Source organism: Ambystoma mexicanum, chromosome 1q (assembly GCF_040938575.1).
Source record: "Ambystoma mexicanum isolate Mex_15411 chromosome 1q, UKY_AmexF1_1, whole genome shotgun sequence".
NCBI classification, from domain to species: Eukaryota; Metazoa; Chordata; class Amphibia; order Caudata; family Ambystomatidae; genus Ambystoma; species Ambystoma mexicanum.
Window position 1 is genome coordinate 1,296,257,315 of NC_090922.1, and position 15,129 is coordinate 1,296,272,443.

Genomic DNA, 15,129 nt, shown 5'->3' on the forward strand with positions numbered 1-15,129 from the left:
GAAATCCGCAGATAATTAGAATCAAGGGTGCAGAGTATCAAACAAATGAGAAGTTAGGAACAGGACAATAAATATGAAGGGAGCAACCAACCCTAACAAACCGCACTAGCCTAGTACGACGCACCCCCAAGAAGTGCGAACGAGAGTTCAGATGCCAGTTTTAAGGCATTACGCTGCAGCAAGCCGGCCTCATCCAGAGGAGCAAGGCAAGAGAAGCGGCGAGGCCCGAGCAGGGGGAGGGTGGCTGGGCGTTTGTTGTTGTTTTTTAGTTACAGTTCAGGTTATCGATAGACAGGAAGAATCGGAAGACGGCATTGGCGTTGAAGGAATGGTTAAAGACTATGATGGGGAGACACCAGCACACAGTGACTGGAGCGAACCACAACAAGGACCCAGGAGACGGGGCCTACAAGAGGAGAAGAGAGCGAGCCCCACGCGGGTGATCCCGGTCAGCAGCAGTGAACATGGAAGCAGGGAAATGGGCAAACAAACAGGGCCATGGGACGACGAGGCCAGGACTGCAAACACCCATGAGCCGGGATGAGTTAATGATAGCAACATGGAACGTGAGAGGCCTTAACGCGTACATCAAGAGATTGCGAGTTTACGCCTGGCTGAACAAAATGAAGGTCAAGATAGCAATGCTCCAAGAAACGCACATGACAAGAGAAAAGCAGTCTAAGATCGATCAAAAATGGGGAGGGCAAGTGTATAGTGCCACATATTCCAACTATGCAAGAGGGGTACTGATTTGGATCGCCCCGGGAGTGCCATTCCAACTCATTAAAAAGGAGATCGACCAAGAAGGAAGAACGGTGGTAGTGCATGGCATGCTGGAGAATAGGGAAGTGTGCTTAGTGAACACCTATGCTCCAAATCACGACACGAGAGAGTACTTCAGAAAACTTACACCTAATCTAGCCCAGTACAGAGACACAATGTTCATCTGGGCTGGGGATTTCAACTGCGCCCTGAACCCGCTCCTGGATCGATCGGATGACAAGCTCAGGAGGCCAGCACCACCAGCCAAGGAACTACAGAGGGCACTAGAGCACCTGAAGCTGGCGGACGTCTGGAGACAGGTACACGGGGCGAGAAGAGGGTACACACACTACAGTGCACCCCACGGAACATTTACACGGATAGATTACATACTCACGGGCACTGAATCACTACACGAATTCACAGGAATTAGCATTAAAGCCCGAACGCTCTCAGACCACGCTCCAATACTGACATCATGGGCACACACAGGGGAGAGCCCCGATACCTACGTGGCGACTCCGGGCAGAAGCTCTGGACGAGGGAGAATTCCAAGAACACCTACAGGGGGCAATAGATGATTATTTTGAACACAACACAGGGAGTGTGGAGAGTAATGCCACACTCTGGGATGCGTTCAAGGTGGTATTAAGGGGGGCAGCGATCGGTAAAATGGGCGGTTTAAAGGGAGCGGCCATAGCAGAACTCAACGACCTAGAAAAGCAGATAGGAATAGAGGAACTGAGGGCGCAGGCAGCGGGGGAGGAGCCAGAGGAACTGATGGAGTTGAGAATGGGGTGCATAGAACTCTGGGAGAAGCAGGGACGGTTGAATTATGGGAGGTATTTACAAAGGTTACATGCAGAGGGGGACAAACCCAGTAGGCTCCTGGCCTGGCTCACTAGGCAAGAAAATAAGAGGGAACCCATTACGGTGATAGAAGACGAGACAGGGGAGGAGGTGAGGGGCCAAGAGCACATCAATCATTTATTTGCGGAGTTCTACGAGGAACTATATGCCCCCAACCCGGAGGTAGACCCTGAGGACATAACCGATGCATTAGCAGAAATAAGGTTGCCAAAGTTAACAGAAGAGCAGGCCCAAATGCTTGATGCCCCACTCAGAGGGGAAGAGATAGCGGGTATAATAGCAGAGCTTCCTACAGGCAAGTCCCCGGGCCCGGACGGACTCCCAGGAGAGTTCTATAAAAAGTTCAAAGACACTATCACCCCAAGGTTACTGGAGACATACCTAGATGCATATGAAAGTGCACGATTACCGGCTAGCATGTCGGAGTCAACCATCGTCCCGATCCTTAAGCCAGGGAAGCTGCCCACAAGGTGCACGGCATACAGGCCAATTTCCCTTATAAACCAGGACGTTAAGATACTAACGGCGGCTCTAGCCAACCGTCTGAAGCAGGTGATCCCCACATTGATACACCCTGATCAAACAGGTTACGTTCCTGGGTGGAACACATCATGGAACCTCCGTAGACTACACCACGTGATAGATGGAACGAACCAGGGACGGGGAGAACGTGCGATAGTGTCTCTTGACGCTGTCAAAGCATTCGATTCGGTGAATTGGGGGTGGATGGTGAGGGTCCTCGCCCACTTCGGCATTGGCGAAGGGTTCCTCAGGTGGATCAGACTACTGTATAGTGAGCCCAGAGCCAGGGTTAAGACTGGGAGATATATTTCAAAGGAATGGAGGATCTATAGAGGAACGAAACAAGGGTGCCCACTATCGCCAATGTTATATATCCTGGCCCTGGAGCCACTGGCGGTCTTCCTTAGAGCAGAATATGGAGACACAGGGATTGAGGTGGACGGGGTGCTCCATCAAATCTCGCTGTACGCGGACGATATGTTATTGTTCGTAGAAAACCCCCGCACTAACCTGCCCTGCCTCTTGGAAGCAATAGGAGCATACACCAGACTCTTAGGCATAGCAATAAATAAAGAGAAGTCCCGGATCTTCCCCCTGGCAGATCTGAGACGGGCCCCCCCCGGAGGGACTCCCAGAAGTGGGCCTAACATGGGCGCCACAATCCTTCAAATATTTGGGGATAGAGGTCCACCATGACATTGCAGACACTCACCGACACAACACGCAAGCAGCCCTGGACACAACATGAAAATGCATGGCCTTCTGGAGAACACTCCCACTGGGGATGATAGGCAGGGCCGCCCTCTTGAAAATGGTAGTACTTCCACGCCTGTTGTACTTTTTCACCAACATCCCATATAGCATTCCCAGGACATTCTTCACGAACCTAAACACAATAGCAAGAAACTACCTATGGGCAGGGGGGAGAAACAGGGTTGCAATGAGCACTCTACAGAGAGACTACGAGGGAGGAGGCATTCGTTTGCCGGACTTTGAAAAGTATTATCTGGCTGGGCAGTTACAATTTGTGGTCAAATGGTTAGGGGAGGATGAAACAATGGACAAAACCAACTTCCAGCCCGCGCTGGAAACACATTACCTGAGGGAAATACTGTGGCTGGACAAACCCCTGCTCAGGACTTTACCGTACATGCTAAATCTAGCAGTGAGATTGTGGTGGAGAGCATGGAAGCTGCAGGGGACGAAGGACCCCTACTCAGCGCAAATACCCCTGGCGGGCCTGGTGGGCACAGACATGAGCTTGTTGGCTGCGTTCCGAACACAATGGGAAGCCAAGGGGGTAGCGCAAATCGGAGACATGAGAAGAGAAGGGAGATGGGCAGACTTCCAAGAGATGAGGGAAGAATACGAAATACACGAGGGCCAATTCATCCTGTATAATAGACTAATCCTCAGAATTAAAGATAGATGGCCAGAATGGGAAGACCTAGAAGAACCGGCAGGTGCGTTGGACATGTGGTATGACATTTCTGAGGGGACACACACGACCTCCAGACTATACGAGCAGATGCTGAGACCTCACACAGAACAAGAACTACACATAAAACAAAGTTGGGAAGAAGAACTCCATAGGCCACTCAGCGACCATGAATGGAACAGGGTGCTGAGATACCCCAAAACAGTGTCCAGGAACGCAAGGTTCAAACAGAACCAGTTGTACGTGACGCACAGGGCGTACCTCACACCTAAGAGGATGAACGTGATACGCGGAGGTGACCCCAGCGGGTGCCCACGGTGCTCGACCGAGGAGGCAGACATGGTGCACATGTTTTGGATATGCCCGGTGATACAGACGTTCTGGGAAGGCATCAGGACCAAAATAGCGAAAAGCGGCCTTCAGATACAGACGGAGCACCCCGAATGGTACCTGCTGGGCCTCTTCCCTCGAGGAGGCAGGGACAGAGTGCATCTAGCAAAAATGAAAGACTTGATATGCATATTAGCCAAAAGGAGGATAGCCATGTCCTGGAAATCTAGAGGAGGCCCGACCATAGAAGCATGGTGGGCAGACCTCCGAAAGTGGACACTAGCGGAGACTGCGGTGTGGATCAGAGCAGTGCAAAGAGGGGAAGGGGAAACGGCTGGGAAAATAGCGGCATGGAACTCCCTAGTGCAGAATCTATTTGGACGAGAAGAAGAGGAAACCGACGAGGAGGATCCGGAAGAGGCTGGGGGATACCAGAGCGCCCAGGACAGGGAGACACAAGGGATGGAAGAATAGACACTGTTGTATGGACACGGAGGCAGCTAGCGGAAGCAGCCACAGACAGGGAAGATAAGCTGTTGGACACTTTAAGACGATGACCCCACGGCAGAATCCGCCGAAAAGCCAAAATGGCAGCTGAATGTTCGTATGTTTGTATGTTGTATGTATTTATGTTGTTAATTGGAAAATAAAAGAAATTAAATAAAAAAAAAATGCATGCAAATTAGTTGTGCTTAATATTTCCTAGAGCGGTACCATTTCACTATAAAATATAGGACAGTACCTAACCCATTGGGGAATGTTAATATAGCAATACTAACCCCCTGGAAGGCTTTATGCATTGGTAATGACCCGCAGTCCGAGTTATATATCCGAATTAAGCAAGGGGCCTACCTCCAGGCCCCAGTGCTCGCTGAGATCCATTTTCTCAAACAAATACTCACCAAAGAGGGCTACCATGGAACTGGAAGGTGGCCGGGATTTACAGCTGAAACTGAAGACTGGTTCATGAGAAAATGTGGGTAGGCATAGGCGGTGACCAGCAAGAAGGTTGGAGGAAGATGGGAGGGTGGGATGCAAGCAGCGCATGCTTGGTTCATGAGAGACAACCTGTGATCTGAGAAATCTGATTAGCTGAGGCGCCCGTCCCGGTTGCTAATAATGGTAGAAGGTATGCTAGCTTGTTCCGTTGAATCCATATTCCTATCACATAACAAAATAAAATTAAGTGGGTCTTTATCACTTTCCATTATCTAGAGTATGCCAAAATCTTGGCCAATACACCAATAGTTCACAATTAACAAAATATAGTGTATACAAATAGTTCTTGATTGCGTGTAATATGTTGGTTTGGCTGGGCATTTGCTTTTAAATCATCCATTGCACGACCAAAAGTCCACTTTGTGTGAGGATTTTGCAAGAGATATAGCATGCTTTCATTTCTGGGGTGGCTTTTCATAAAAAGTAGGAGAATCTCCCAGGCTTAATCCTCATCCTGGGTAATATTCACATCCATTAATAGATATATCTGTAAATTCAGCTACCCCACGAAACCCTTGTCTAAGGCCTGAACGCCCAATGCAGTTGCAACACCCTGAGTAAAGGTTATTAAGTTAAAATCTGGTGTTAGATAAACATTTAGCAATGATAACTAAATATCATTGCGTAATGTACCAATAACCCCTAGAGCCTGGATGAAAGCGATAGGGTACTTGGAATAACATCAACCAACGGTTACATTATAAATCCCCCACTGGGGCATCCACAAGCACCCTTCGCTTCTGGGACAAAAATGAGTGGATTAACTTTGTTAAAAAAAAAAAAAAGGCTCCCAGAGCTTATGTTCGCTAAAGACAAATCATTTCGAAATTCCTTATGAATGAAATCCACTCTCGGTCACCTGGATCACCTAGCCTACTTGCTAGCCCAGCAATCGTCCAAGAAAGGAGGTCTAAACTATTTTTGTTGGACCGTACAGAAGTTTTTTTCTAATGGGAGTTACTTCCAAGCCCACAGCCGATATCATTCAAGCTTTATCAAATCATTTACTATTGGTGATTGTGCAGGTTTTACCGCAGAGGGTCTGGTTGTGCGCCCCATATTGCCTTGCCATCATTGATGGGCTCTGTACCACATTGTGAGAAAATAAGGTCAGTTGATTAAGGTTGAAAGGTACATTCGAACCGATTCCCTGTCGATCAATGTCACCAGTATGTATGTTGTAAAATGAATGTGCAGTAATATCATTAAATCTTAATAATTAAACAATATCATTCCTAACAATAAACAACCCCTTTTATTCCAAACCCAATGTAAAACCTTATTTTTGAGTGATTATTTGGTTTTGTTAGATCCAATTACAAGTCTTGGAATTCCCTGCAGTCAAAACCATTTGGATTTGACATCTATAGGCAGGGATCCCAAAATCATCATAAGGAATGTTGATCGCCCAAATGAAGATGTACGTCTAGTTGTAGTGCTTGCACGAGTGATCGTTTTCAGGTTTTTAAGCATGTGGCCTGCCATAGGCCTCAGCGTTAGATTACATGCAGCGTGCTGATTAATCACTTGAAATAATGTGTCTTGTGAGAAACAATTAGGGCCTGAATGGTGCTGTCTCTGGATAGCCTTCATAATGGGCTCGCTATTCCTTATTTTAGCAGGGCTCAGGTTATTGCTCTAATAATGTTTTTTTTTCTGTCTTATATTTGTAAAGTTGTGGTCACAGATTACGTGACATGTTACATAGAACTGGTGCACGCCACAAACATTCTACAATCGGATCCGCCAAACTTAAGGTATTCACTTTTAAGAAAAAAATGTATGTATTGATATCTTTGTGCATGTGAAGTAAGCACCAACTGAACAAAAGAACAAAGTGCGAAATGAAAGAATGAAAACACCACAGGTCTGGGGTGAAATATGCGGCAGTGGAAGAAAACCCCAAAGTCTGTGATGAATGGACCACAGCAGCAAAACACACAAACAAATTATACACTTGGAATAATATGCTCAAAACTGTACACTTGGAAGAATTCATTTGGAATAACATGCACAGAATACAATTCAGCACAGTAGCTGTACGTAACAAGCACTGCACACACGGCCAAACCATGAGCACACTATAATCAACAATAAAGCATTCAGAAAAATACACCTGAACTATACACACGCAGTGATGCACTCGGACTATCAAGTAGTAGTAACGTCCTCGGAAAACAATTCAGCACAACACAGCTACATAACAGGCACTGCATACAGGCCTACACCATGAACACACCTTTAAATTCAAGTTGCAATCTACTAGCCGGACATATAAAATTCCCTAGCCACCTCAATTCAACACATAGACACAGCACACCATTTCTTACTTGCCAGGGTTTAATTATCACTAGCCAATTGCTAGTGACGAGTCTACATTTTGAGCCCATATAAGATCAGTATGTTTGGAATAATACACACAGAATAAAATAGCTATCACCCTCGGGTCGGAGGGCATACATGGCCGGTAATGGCCTGCAGCCCGAGTGTAGACATGCCTGAGCAAAGCGAAGGCCGCAGCGAGGGCTTAGGACTGTTACAGGTCTTGTAGGCACACCTGACAAGGGGGTGATTGCTATTCACTCCCTGGGACTCCATCCGGGATGGGAATGTTAACATTTGTTTTTATGGGAGATGGGCTCCGCACATATTGCACGAGTACAATCGCTAATGAAAAATAAAAAAGAAGATGGCTGCTGCCATAGTCAAACTAAAAAAGGACTTGGTCCATTTTCTAGTTCTGTGTTGCCATCCGTAGGCGGCGGGGTAGGGGTTGTTTTGAGAGCCGGGAGGTGAGTTCATAGCGCGGATCCAGCAGGCAAGTAGGGAGGAAGGAAGGGGCGTGGGGGAACGGTGTGGGGTGTCTTGGAGGTTGGGGGAGAAGTTGAGGATGTGGGTGTGGGGAGGCCATACGAAGGGGCTTCCTGTTGTCTCCCGCAATCAAGATGGGTGCACCCAGGGAAGGGCCTCGGGTGGCTGGAGAAACACGGACGGTATGCTGTCTGTTCTCGCCTGCGCTTCCAGCCACCTGTTTGGCTGAGTGCCAAAATGCTATCGTTAAAGTGGGTCCTGCAAAATAGTGGTGTATTTTGTGATGGACATTGTATTAGGGAAATACATTATTTAGATTGGGCTTAAGGTTTGTATCGTTCCTTAACATTGGGTTTATAGGTAGTAACCTTAAATCCTATTAAAAACATATTTCCACTAGCTTAAGCTACTTACTGATGACAGAAAACCAGGTGAGATCTCTCAACCCTGCTATAACCAGCCTCTTTTAACCAGCATGTCCTGGTGGAAATCCTACTTGTTATTTTCCAAATTGTTTCTGCTAGATCTTTTTGCTGGTATTTTTGTTAATCTCCAGACCTGCCATAAAGAAGGTTTCAGTTGGTACTTGTGTCCCTTCCTGTGCACTGTACCACCATCACTACTACCCATGTCCATGCATCTGCAGACAGTGCACGTTGAGCTTAAATTATTTTTTATTTTATAGTTTACATATAAACCTAGCTCAAGACCAGCAAATCTCTCTCCTCACCCCACTTTTACTGTACCTCATTTTACCAACCTGCTGCCTCCTTGGTGCTGCTGCAAAGTACTCTGTGGAATTGTAAACATAACATAATTGTAAAGTATTAGCAGAATCATGAAACATACATATGAACAAATGTATTTATCTATTTGGAACCTTTTCACAGCACATTTTTGGGGCATGTGAGGCTGCTATGGTGGGTGGGAGCAAAGAGTCAAATGCATGGTAGACATTCTAATGTTCTTTTATTTAAATAATAATAAGAAAGGCCTACCTCACCCTAGTGCTAGAAGGGGATTCTCTACATAACTAAATTAAACTAAAGGTGCTCGTCTGTCATCTTGTAGAAACTCAAAATGTCCTCAGTCAGAACCTAAATCTACCTGACCCTGCCACTAACAGTAACAACTAAAAGTGGACAACAGAAGATTTCTCTTCTGGCTGTCTCGCCTTGGCCATTTGTCTTTAGGATTTTATTCAGTGTTTCCTTGTTCCAGACAAATCTTCAATATGCAAAGGTCTCTTTTAGCAAATATACGTTCCTTATGGTAATCTCTTCTGACACTATTCTCTGGTTTTATTCATGATATTTTGTAGCTCCTCCCAGCTTTTCAAAGACCTTGTCTTCCTGACAATATGACACATCATTGGTCTCTTTGAGATATTCTCTTAGACATCTTTGTTTTGTTTCATGTTGTCTCCTTGTTTAACAGGGTTGAGAATGACCCACTCTTATTGTCTTTTGCATCCACTCTTTCTCTCCTTGCTTAGTTCACGCTGTACTATTAACTCATAGTCCTCATGACACTTTCTCAGTAAGTGGGCTTCCCACTCTTCAACAATTGTCTCTCGTGGAATTATCTCTTGTGGCTTTCTCTCTCTCTTAAGTAGTGTGTTATAGTTCAATAGAACCTTGCACAATATTACACAATATTAAAATACAATGCAATATTTCATCTAATTAATATTACCATGCATACACCCTCAAGTCCCAACATATTAATCTGATAATCACATTTATAAAATCATTTCATTAAATAGAAAAAAGTTAAAATGGCATATTTAATATTTACATTTCATAGATACTTGAATTCGTAATGCTCAATTTCCCTAGTTTAGATAGTTCAGGCATGTATTAGTGGAAAGATATGTCTAAACAATTATTTTAAAAATGTGTCATTTTTCTTCAATTTACTGCCATAGCCTGCACAGTGGAATAGTTAGCGAAATTTGTTTTGCAGTTAAACAGCGTTACCTAAACGAACCAGTTGTTATATAGTCAGGATTAGGAACACATTTCCCAAAGTGAATCATGTATTCTTTCCCCAAAGTTCGACATCGACTCAAGTGTTTTTCTATTCGTTTTGGGTAAATTATCTAATGTACATTACCTGAAAAATGTATGTAGTTTGGGAATACCCTGGCAAGGTCCGCATACTGCTAACTTCAATTGCTGATTCAGCCTTAATAGCAGGACGAATCTCCTTAAGTATGGGAATGGACAATCTTTTAGAGTTTTTAATGAGGCTGCTTTTTATGACAATCCCATAGCTTGATCTTTTTAACACATTTCTTTTTTCAAAAGGTGGATATCCCCTGGTGGGCTCCATCCAATTGTCTGAAAATATTTTCATTCACACTTTTGAACTCTTGTATAGCGTGTCCAACAGTATTCTTAATGGTATTAGCCATTCATTTCAGCAATGGATTGGCAGGCTCTTGTATGGCCTTTAAGTATAATATCAAAACAAAAGGGTGATGGCTGGAAGGTTTAGAATTAATCTTAACATCTGGCATTATTCTGGGCAACCCTCCAGACCACTATTCTTTGCCTGCCAAGCCATTTTAGAAAGGGTAGAGAGCATATGCAAACAAGGATTGGTCTCACCCCCAAAAGGGGCAGACTAGCCCAACTGCTTGGCCACACCCCTTCTGCACGAAACCAAAAGCATCCCCAGGCATGTTTCAGCCTCATTGGGCCTCATGAGTGAGGAGTTTCCTGGGTCTCTAGGCCCAGGACCCAGGTCTGGGCATACCTGTCCCACGCGGGGTGACTGTAGCAAAACAAAAGAGGTGATGGCTGGAAGCTTTAGAATTAATCTTAACCTCTGGCATTGCTCTGGGCAACCCTCCAGACCACCGTTCCTGTTTGTGGATGTGCTTAGGTTTATCATAATTTAATTCTAACCCATTTTCTTTAGCATAATTGCTTAATTTGCATGCACTTCTCTTCAAGCACATCAATGTGTGATCAAAGAGGATCACGTTGTCTGCATATGCTAACCACAGTATGTGATCCTGTCCTTATTACTGTAGTACATTGTTAATACCAGCCAATCATCCCAGTAAGTCAGCCAGGTAGAGATTGATCCTTTATATGTTGACATTTCTGTGGTGCAGTCACCCATGCTGCTCAATCTCACCTGGACGCTTGTGCGCCCGCTCTAATAGAATCAAAGGCTGCCTTGAAATCTTCATAAAGAGCAAACAGCGGGGGGTTAGTTCGAGTGTGTGCTGAGAGGATTAAGGTATTAAGCGTCAGTATGTTATGGGTCGTGACTGATCCATCCAGAAAACCGGTCTGAAATACGCTAAGTAAATCAGTTTCCTCAGCATATCTTAGCAATTCTTTTAATAAAAAGGACGCAAACACCTTACTGGTTACACCCAGTAAAGACGGTGGTCTATAATTAGTGGGATCGGTTCGGGCATTTTTTTAATATACTGGTTTCAGTATGGCCTTCCTTCACGACTCTGGTATGTCACCTTCCTTGCAACGGGAGTATATTAACATGTGGCATACTTGGCATCAATGTGAGTTCTGGGACTTTTTACAATGTCAACATCTAAAAACAATTTCTCTCTTCCATATGTCATCATCAGTGCTGCTTCCTTATCAGGGTAGAGAAAATGTGTCTTTGGGGGGATTCTTTGAATATGAGGCCATTGAGGCTCTGCTAGTGAACCAGCAACAGTTAAACCTCAAAGGCCCTCATTGTAATTGACCTATACAACAAAGCTCATCAGTAAACTTAGAAAACGAATAATACATCCCCTTCGTGATTACTGGTACAGTGAACACAAGAATTGGCAAAAAGGTGAGTGGCTCTAGACGTACCATGTTCTCCAGAAGCATCTGCAGCAAAGTGAGTGGGTTAGAGTTGTGGCGCAGGTGAAGCTATCCACTGCAGCAGGATACTTGTCAGTCAGGTGGGTCTCCACAATACAGGGGCTCAACATGAGGGTGAATTTTCATAGTGGTATAAGATCATTTTGTGGCAGATGCCTTGTAATGGCGCAACGGGAGAAGGGACATGGAAGATGGCAGAGAATGAACATGACCAGGTTTTATAGGTCTCATTTGCTGTTTAAAGCTAAGTATATCTCTGAGGATGAGAGCTACACCATGCTGCTGGAGTATTTGAGGAAAATTTGGACATGAGCATTTGCTCATCCCTCTCAGCTCACAAAGTGCAAGAGATCGAGAGAGGAGTTAGGCTATGTAAATAACTCCTTTGAGGCTGGTACCTTCACAGAGTCTCAGAGCACAGCTCATGTAGATTGCTTGTGGAGAGAATTCCTTAGTCAATCAAGTGAAATGGTCGCCTCACAAATATTATTGGTGCCCAGGTATGGATACAGAGTTTGTGGAGTTGGTGAGATTCTGCTTCTGCTTGTCTCAGGAGCATATGTGAATTTCTGAAGGGCACATGGCAGGAGCAGCGGTTGGATACAGAGGGACTCATTACTTTGCCAAGCATCGAAGCATGGTTAATATTGCCGATTATAGATCTCTACTCGAAGTTCTCTGAGATTAAAGTCACCAAGATAATTAAAGCTAAGACTGCAATTGAATTTCTGGAGAGAGTATTCTGTCATGAACCATCGGACACGCCCCGTCTGGGCCTCCTGGTCCTTGATACGTCGGGGCTTACACTCTGTTGTACTTCCAACATGGCCGTAAGCACAGAACGCTGCTTACCAGCCTTCACATCCGATGCAGCACGTTCTATAAATTAGCCACACCCCCGCGGCCCCGCGCGTCTCTACGCTACTGTTAACTGTGGCTAGACGTGTGCTACGTAGTTCGCCTTCGCGGAACTCTGTTGTTTCCTGGTTCCCGGATCCTTCGCTTTCCCCTACTATCCTTTCTCCTTCTTATTCAGCCTTCTTCCCGGATTCCGTGCACCTGCCTTCGAGTGCACCTTCTCCTTATCCTGGACTTCCTGGAGTTTCCTATTGATCCCGGACATCGAAGCTGAACGAACACTGGAAGCCGAAGACGGCCGAGCGGGCTTGTACAAGACTCATACCGTACGGAAGAAAACTCCTCCTAAAGAGTCCATCAAGCAGCGAAAACAGGTGAGATAGGGGGAAACCTGTGACATATTCTGGTCTGAAGGAGTTCCATTGAAATTAATCACTGACAATGGAGTGCAGATGGTATTTAATGAGTTGGAGTCCTTCTTGCTGGATAATTGTATGATGCATAATAGAATGTTTCTGGATCACCCAGAAGCAAATGGGGGGGGTTGTAAGATTTAATTTCACCCTCTTGCACAGGGTCACAATGGTAATACAGAAGGGGGATGATTGTAAACGGAATGTTTACTGGTGGCTGGCAGCTTAATGCTTAGTACCACAAGCGATCACAGGTCTGGTTCAATTTTAGATGTTGACTTTGACCAGGTTGGATAGGCAGAGCACAACCCTTCAACTGGTGTGATGGGGCAGTGCAGATTGGAGGGAAGAGTCGAATAGCATGACCTCAGGTAGGTGTGTCACGAGACGTAACTAGGTGGAAGATGTTGTCAAAGTCATAAACTACCTAGATATCTATGACAGGTGATGTCCTGGTTTGCTTTTCCTTGTGAAGTTGTGGAGGTATGGGCAAATGTGATAAGGTTATCAGATAGACGAGTGTGGACAAGGTGCATTTAAAGAGCCATAGTTTTGACTTGCTCACCGGTCAAATGAGCAATGACATCTGTTGAAAAAGGGTGGCTGGGGTATGTAGCAGTCGTTTTGTGGTAACCTTCCACTTCTCCGCAGGCATCCACCAGTGATGTACCAGTGCTGCTGCATCATGAGGGTAGATAATGTGGGCCTTTCGGAATTCTTAGAATGTGAGGAAGTTGAGGCTCCAATAGTGAACCGGCAACTATCGAGCCCCAGGGGCTTCTCATTGTAACTCACCTCTATAACTAAAGATCATCTCTAAACTTAGAAACGAATTGCTAGTGCAGAGGACACGAGCGCCAACATGCCCTCTGTTAGCTGTGGCACGCAGTGTGTAGCACAACTTTGACCGGAACCGGCTTGGAAGCCAAAAGGGGTCAGCGCTGACTTGTGTGCATGTAACACGGAAGGGCACCTTCCTTTGTGTCCAAGAAGCATGTGCACAGTTTTCTATAAACACAAGTACATTCACAGACTCCTTCTAAACTAATTAGCATATTAGAAACAAATACTATGGCATGCACGCGTTTGCAGTGGTGCTACATTTTTAACTAATTATATAGTTCTCCCTGGGAGAGTGTTTTGCTTTTTGTTGTGCTAAAGAACTGTACAATAGGAGCAGACAACGTGTGTTGGTTGAGTAACAACAGAGTTGGAAGAATAAACATGCCAAGGTAACAGACCCCAAACATAAATTCTGGTCTAATCAGGGTCTGCCCTGCTACAAAGGCCACCAATTGCCAAAGGTTGGACTAATGAACATTATCGTAGGCTGTCAAATATGAATTATTTTTTGGGGAGAGGTTATTATGGCTTGGCTTAGTCAATGCCAACTGCTTGCCTAAACATGATTGTACAACCTATCTTGAAAGGTTTGTAATGATTTTCTATTTGCACTTTTCAGATCTCGGTGGAAGAAAAAAGGAGTTGGTATTTCACTATGGCGACGATGTACATCAGGTAATGCATGATAGATTTCTTGCTTTGTTTGTTACAAAAATGTCTTCAATTTGTCCTATACAGGCCCCATGCATACCACCCTGTTGTGAGTCAGTCATGCAGTCTGAGCTCTTAATTTGTCGGTATTTGTAAATATTGACTCTGATCCAGATTCTTGTATTATTTGGAGCCATGGGGAGTGGCATTAAGTCTCTGAGGCAACTCCTGTTTGGGCATGTTAGTACAGGGTACAGAAAACTGCAAGCAGCGCAATTCTAGCTAAGAACAACTATGAACGCAGACCGCACTTTACCTACCGCATGTACACCCACACGTGCTCATACATATTCACACTTGCAAACGGATCCAGCAAGGAGCTAACATTTACTGTGGTATGTATACCCCTCGCTGCTTTCTACGTAAACATGAATAAAACACCAACTGACCTGAAAATAAATGCCCAGGGACGAGCCCAGAACATTTATTTTGAATGATGCTCTCTCTGCTCTTGAAACATTGCAGGCATTGCAGGCAAGCCCTGAAAAGAGTATTCAGAATGATGTATGTGATATGATTACTCAACAAGCTCTTAATTACGGGCCCAGCCGCCATCACACAGGCCTCATTGCTGAGAGTAAAGTGAACAGTGTACTAGCTAAATGCACCGAACTATGCAACAGGCGAATACCCAGAGTAACAGTGTAAACTGAACATGTTTTCTATAAACACTGCAGCATTCCATTATTAACACCAAAAGGGTCCTTACGAGTTTGTC

The 15,129-nt window shown here is 45.0% G+C and overlaps 1 protein-coding gene across 1 annotated transcript in view; it reads left to right on the forward strand.

Annotated features, from left to right (window-relative positions):
- TTC22 (tetratricopeptide repeat domain 22) overlaps window positions 1–15,129 on the forward strand; it is a 304,817-nt gene that overhangs the window by 77,065 nt on the left and 212,623 nt on the right. Inside the window, exon 2 of the mRNA XM_069642120.1 lies at window positions 14,320–14,375. Within this exon, the coding sequence (XP_069498221.1) occupies window positions 14,320–14,375 (56 nt within the window). The remainder of the gene's footprint in view (window positions 1–14,319; window positions 14,376–15,129) is intronic.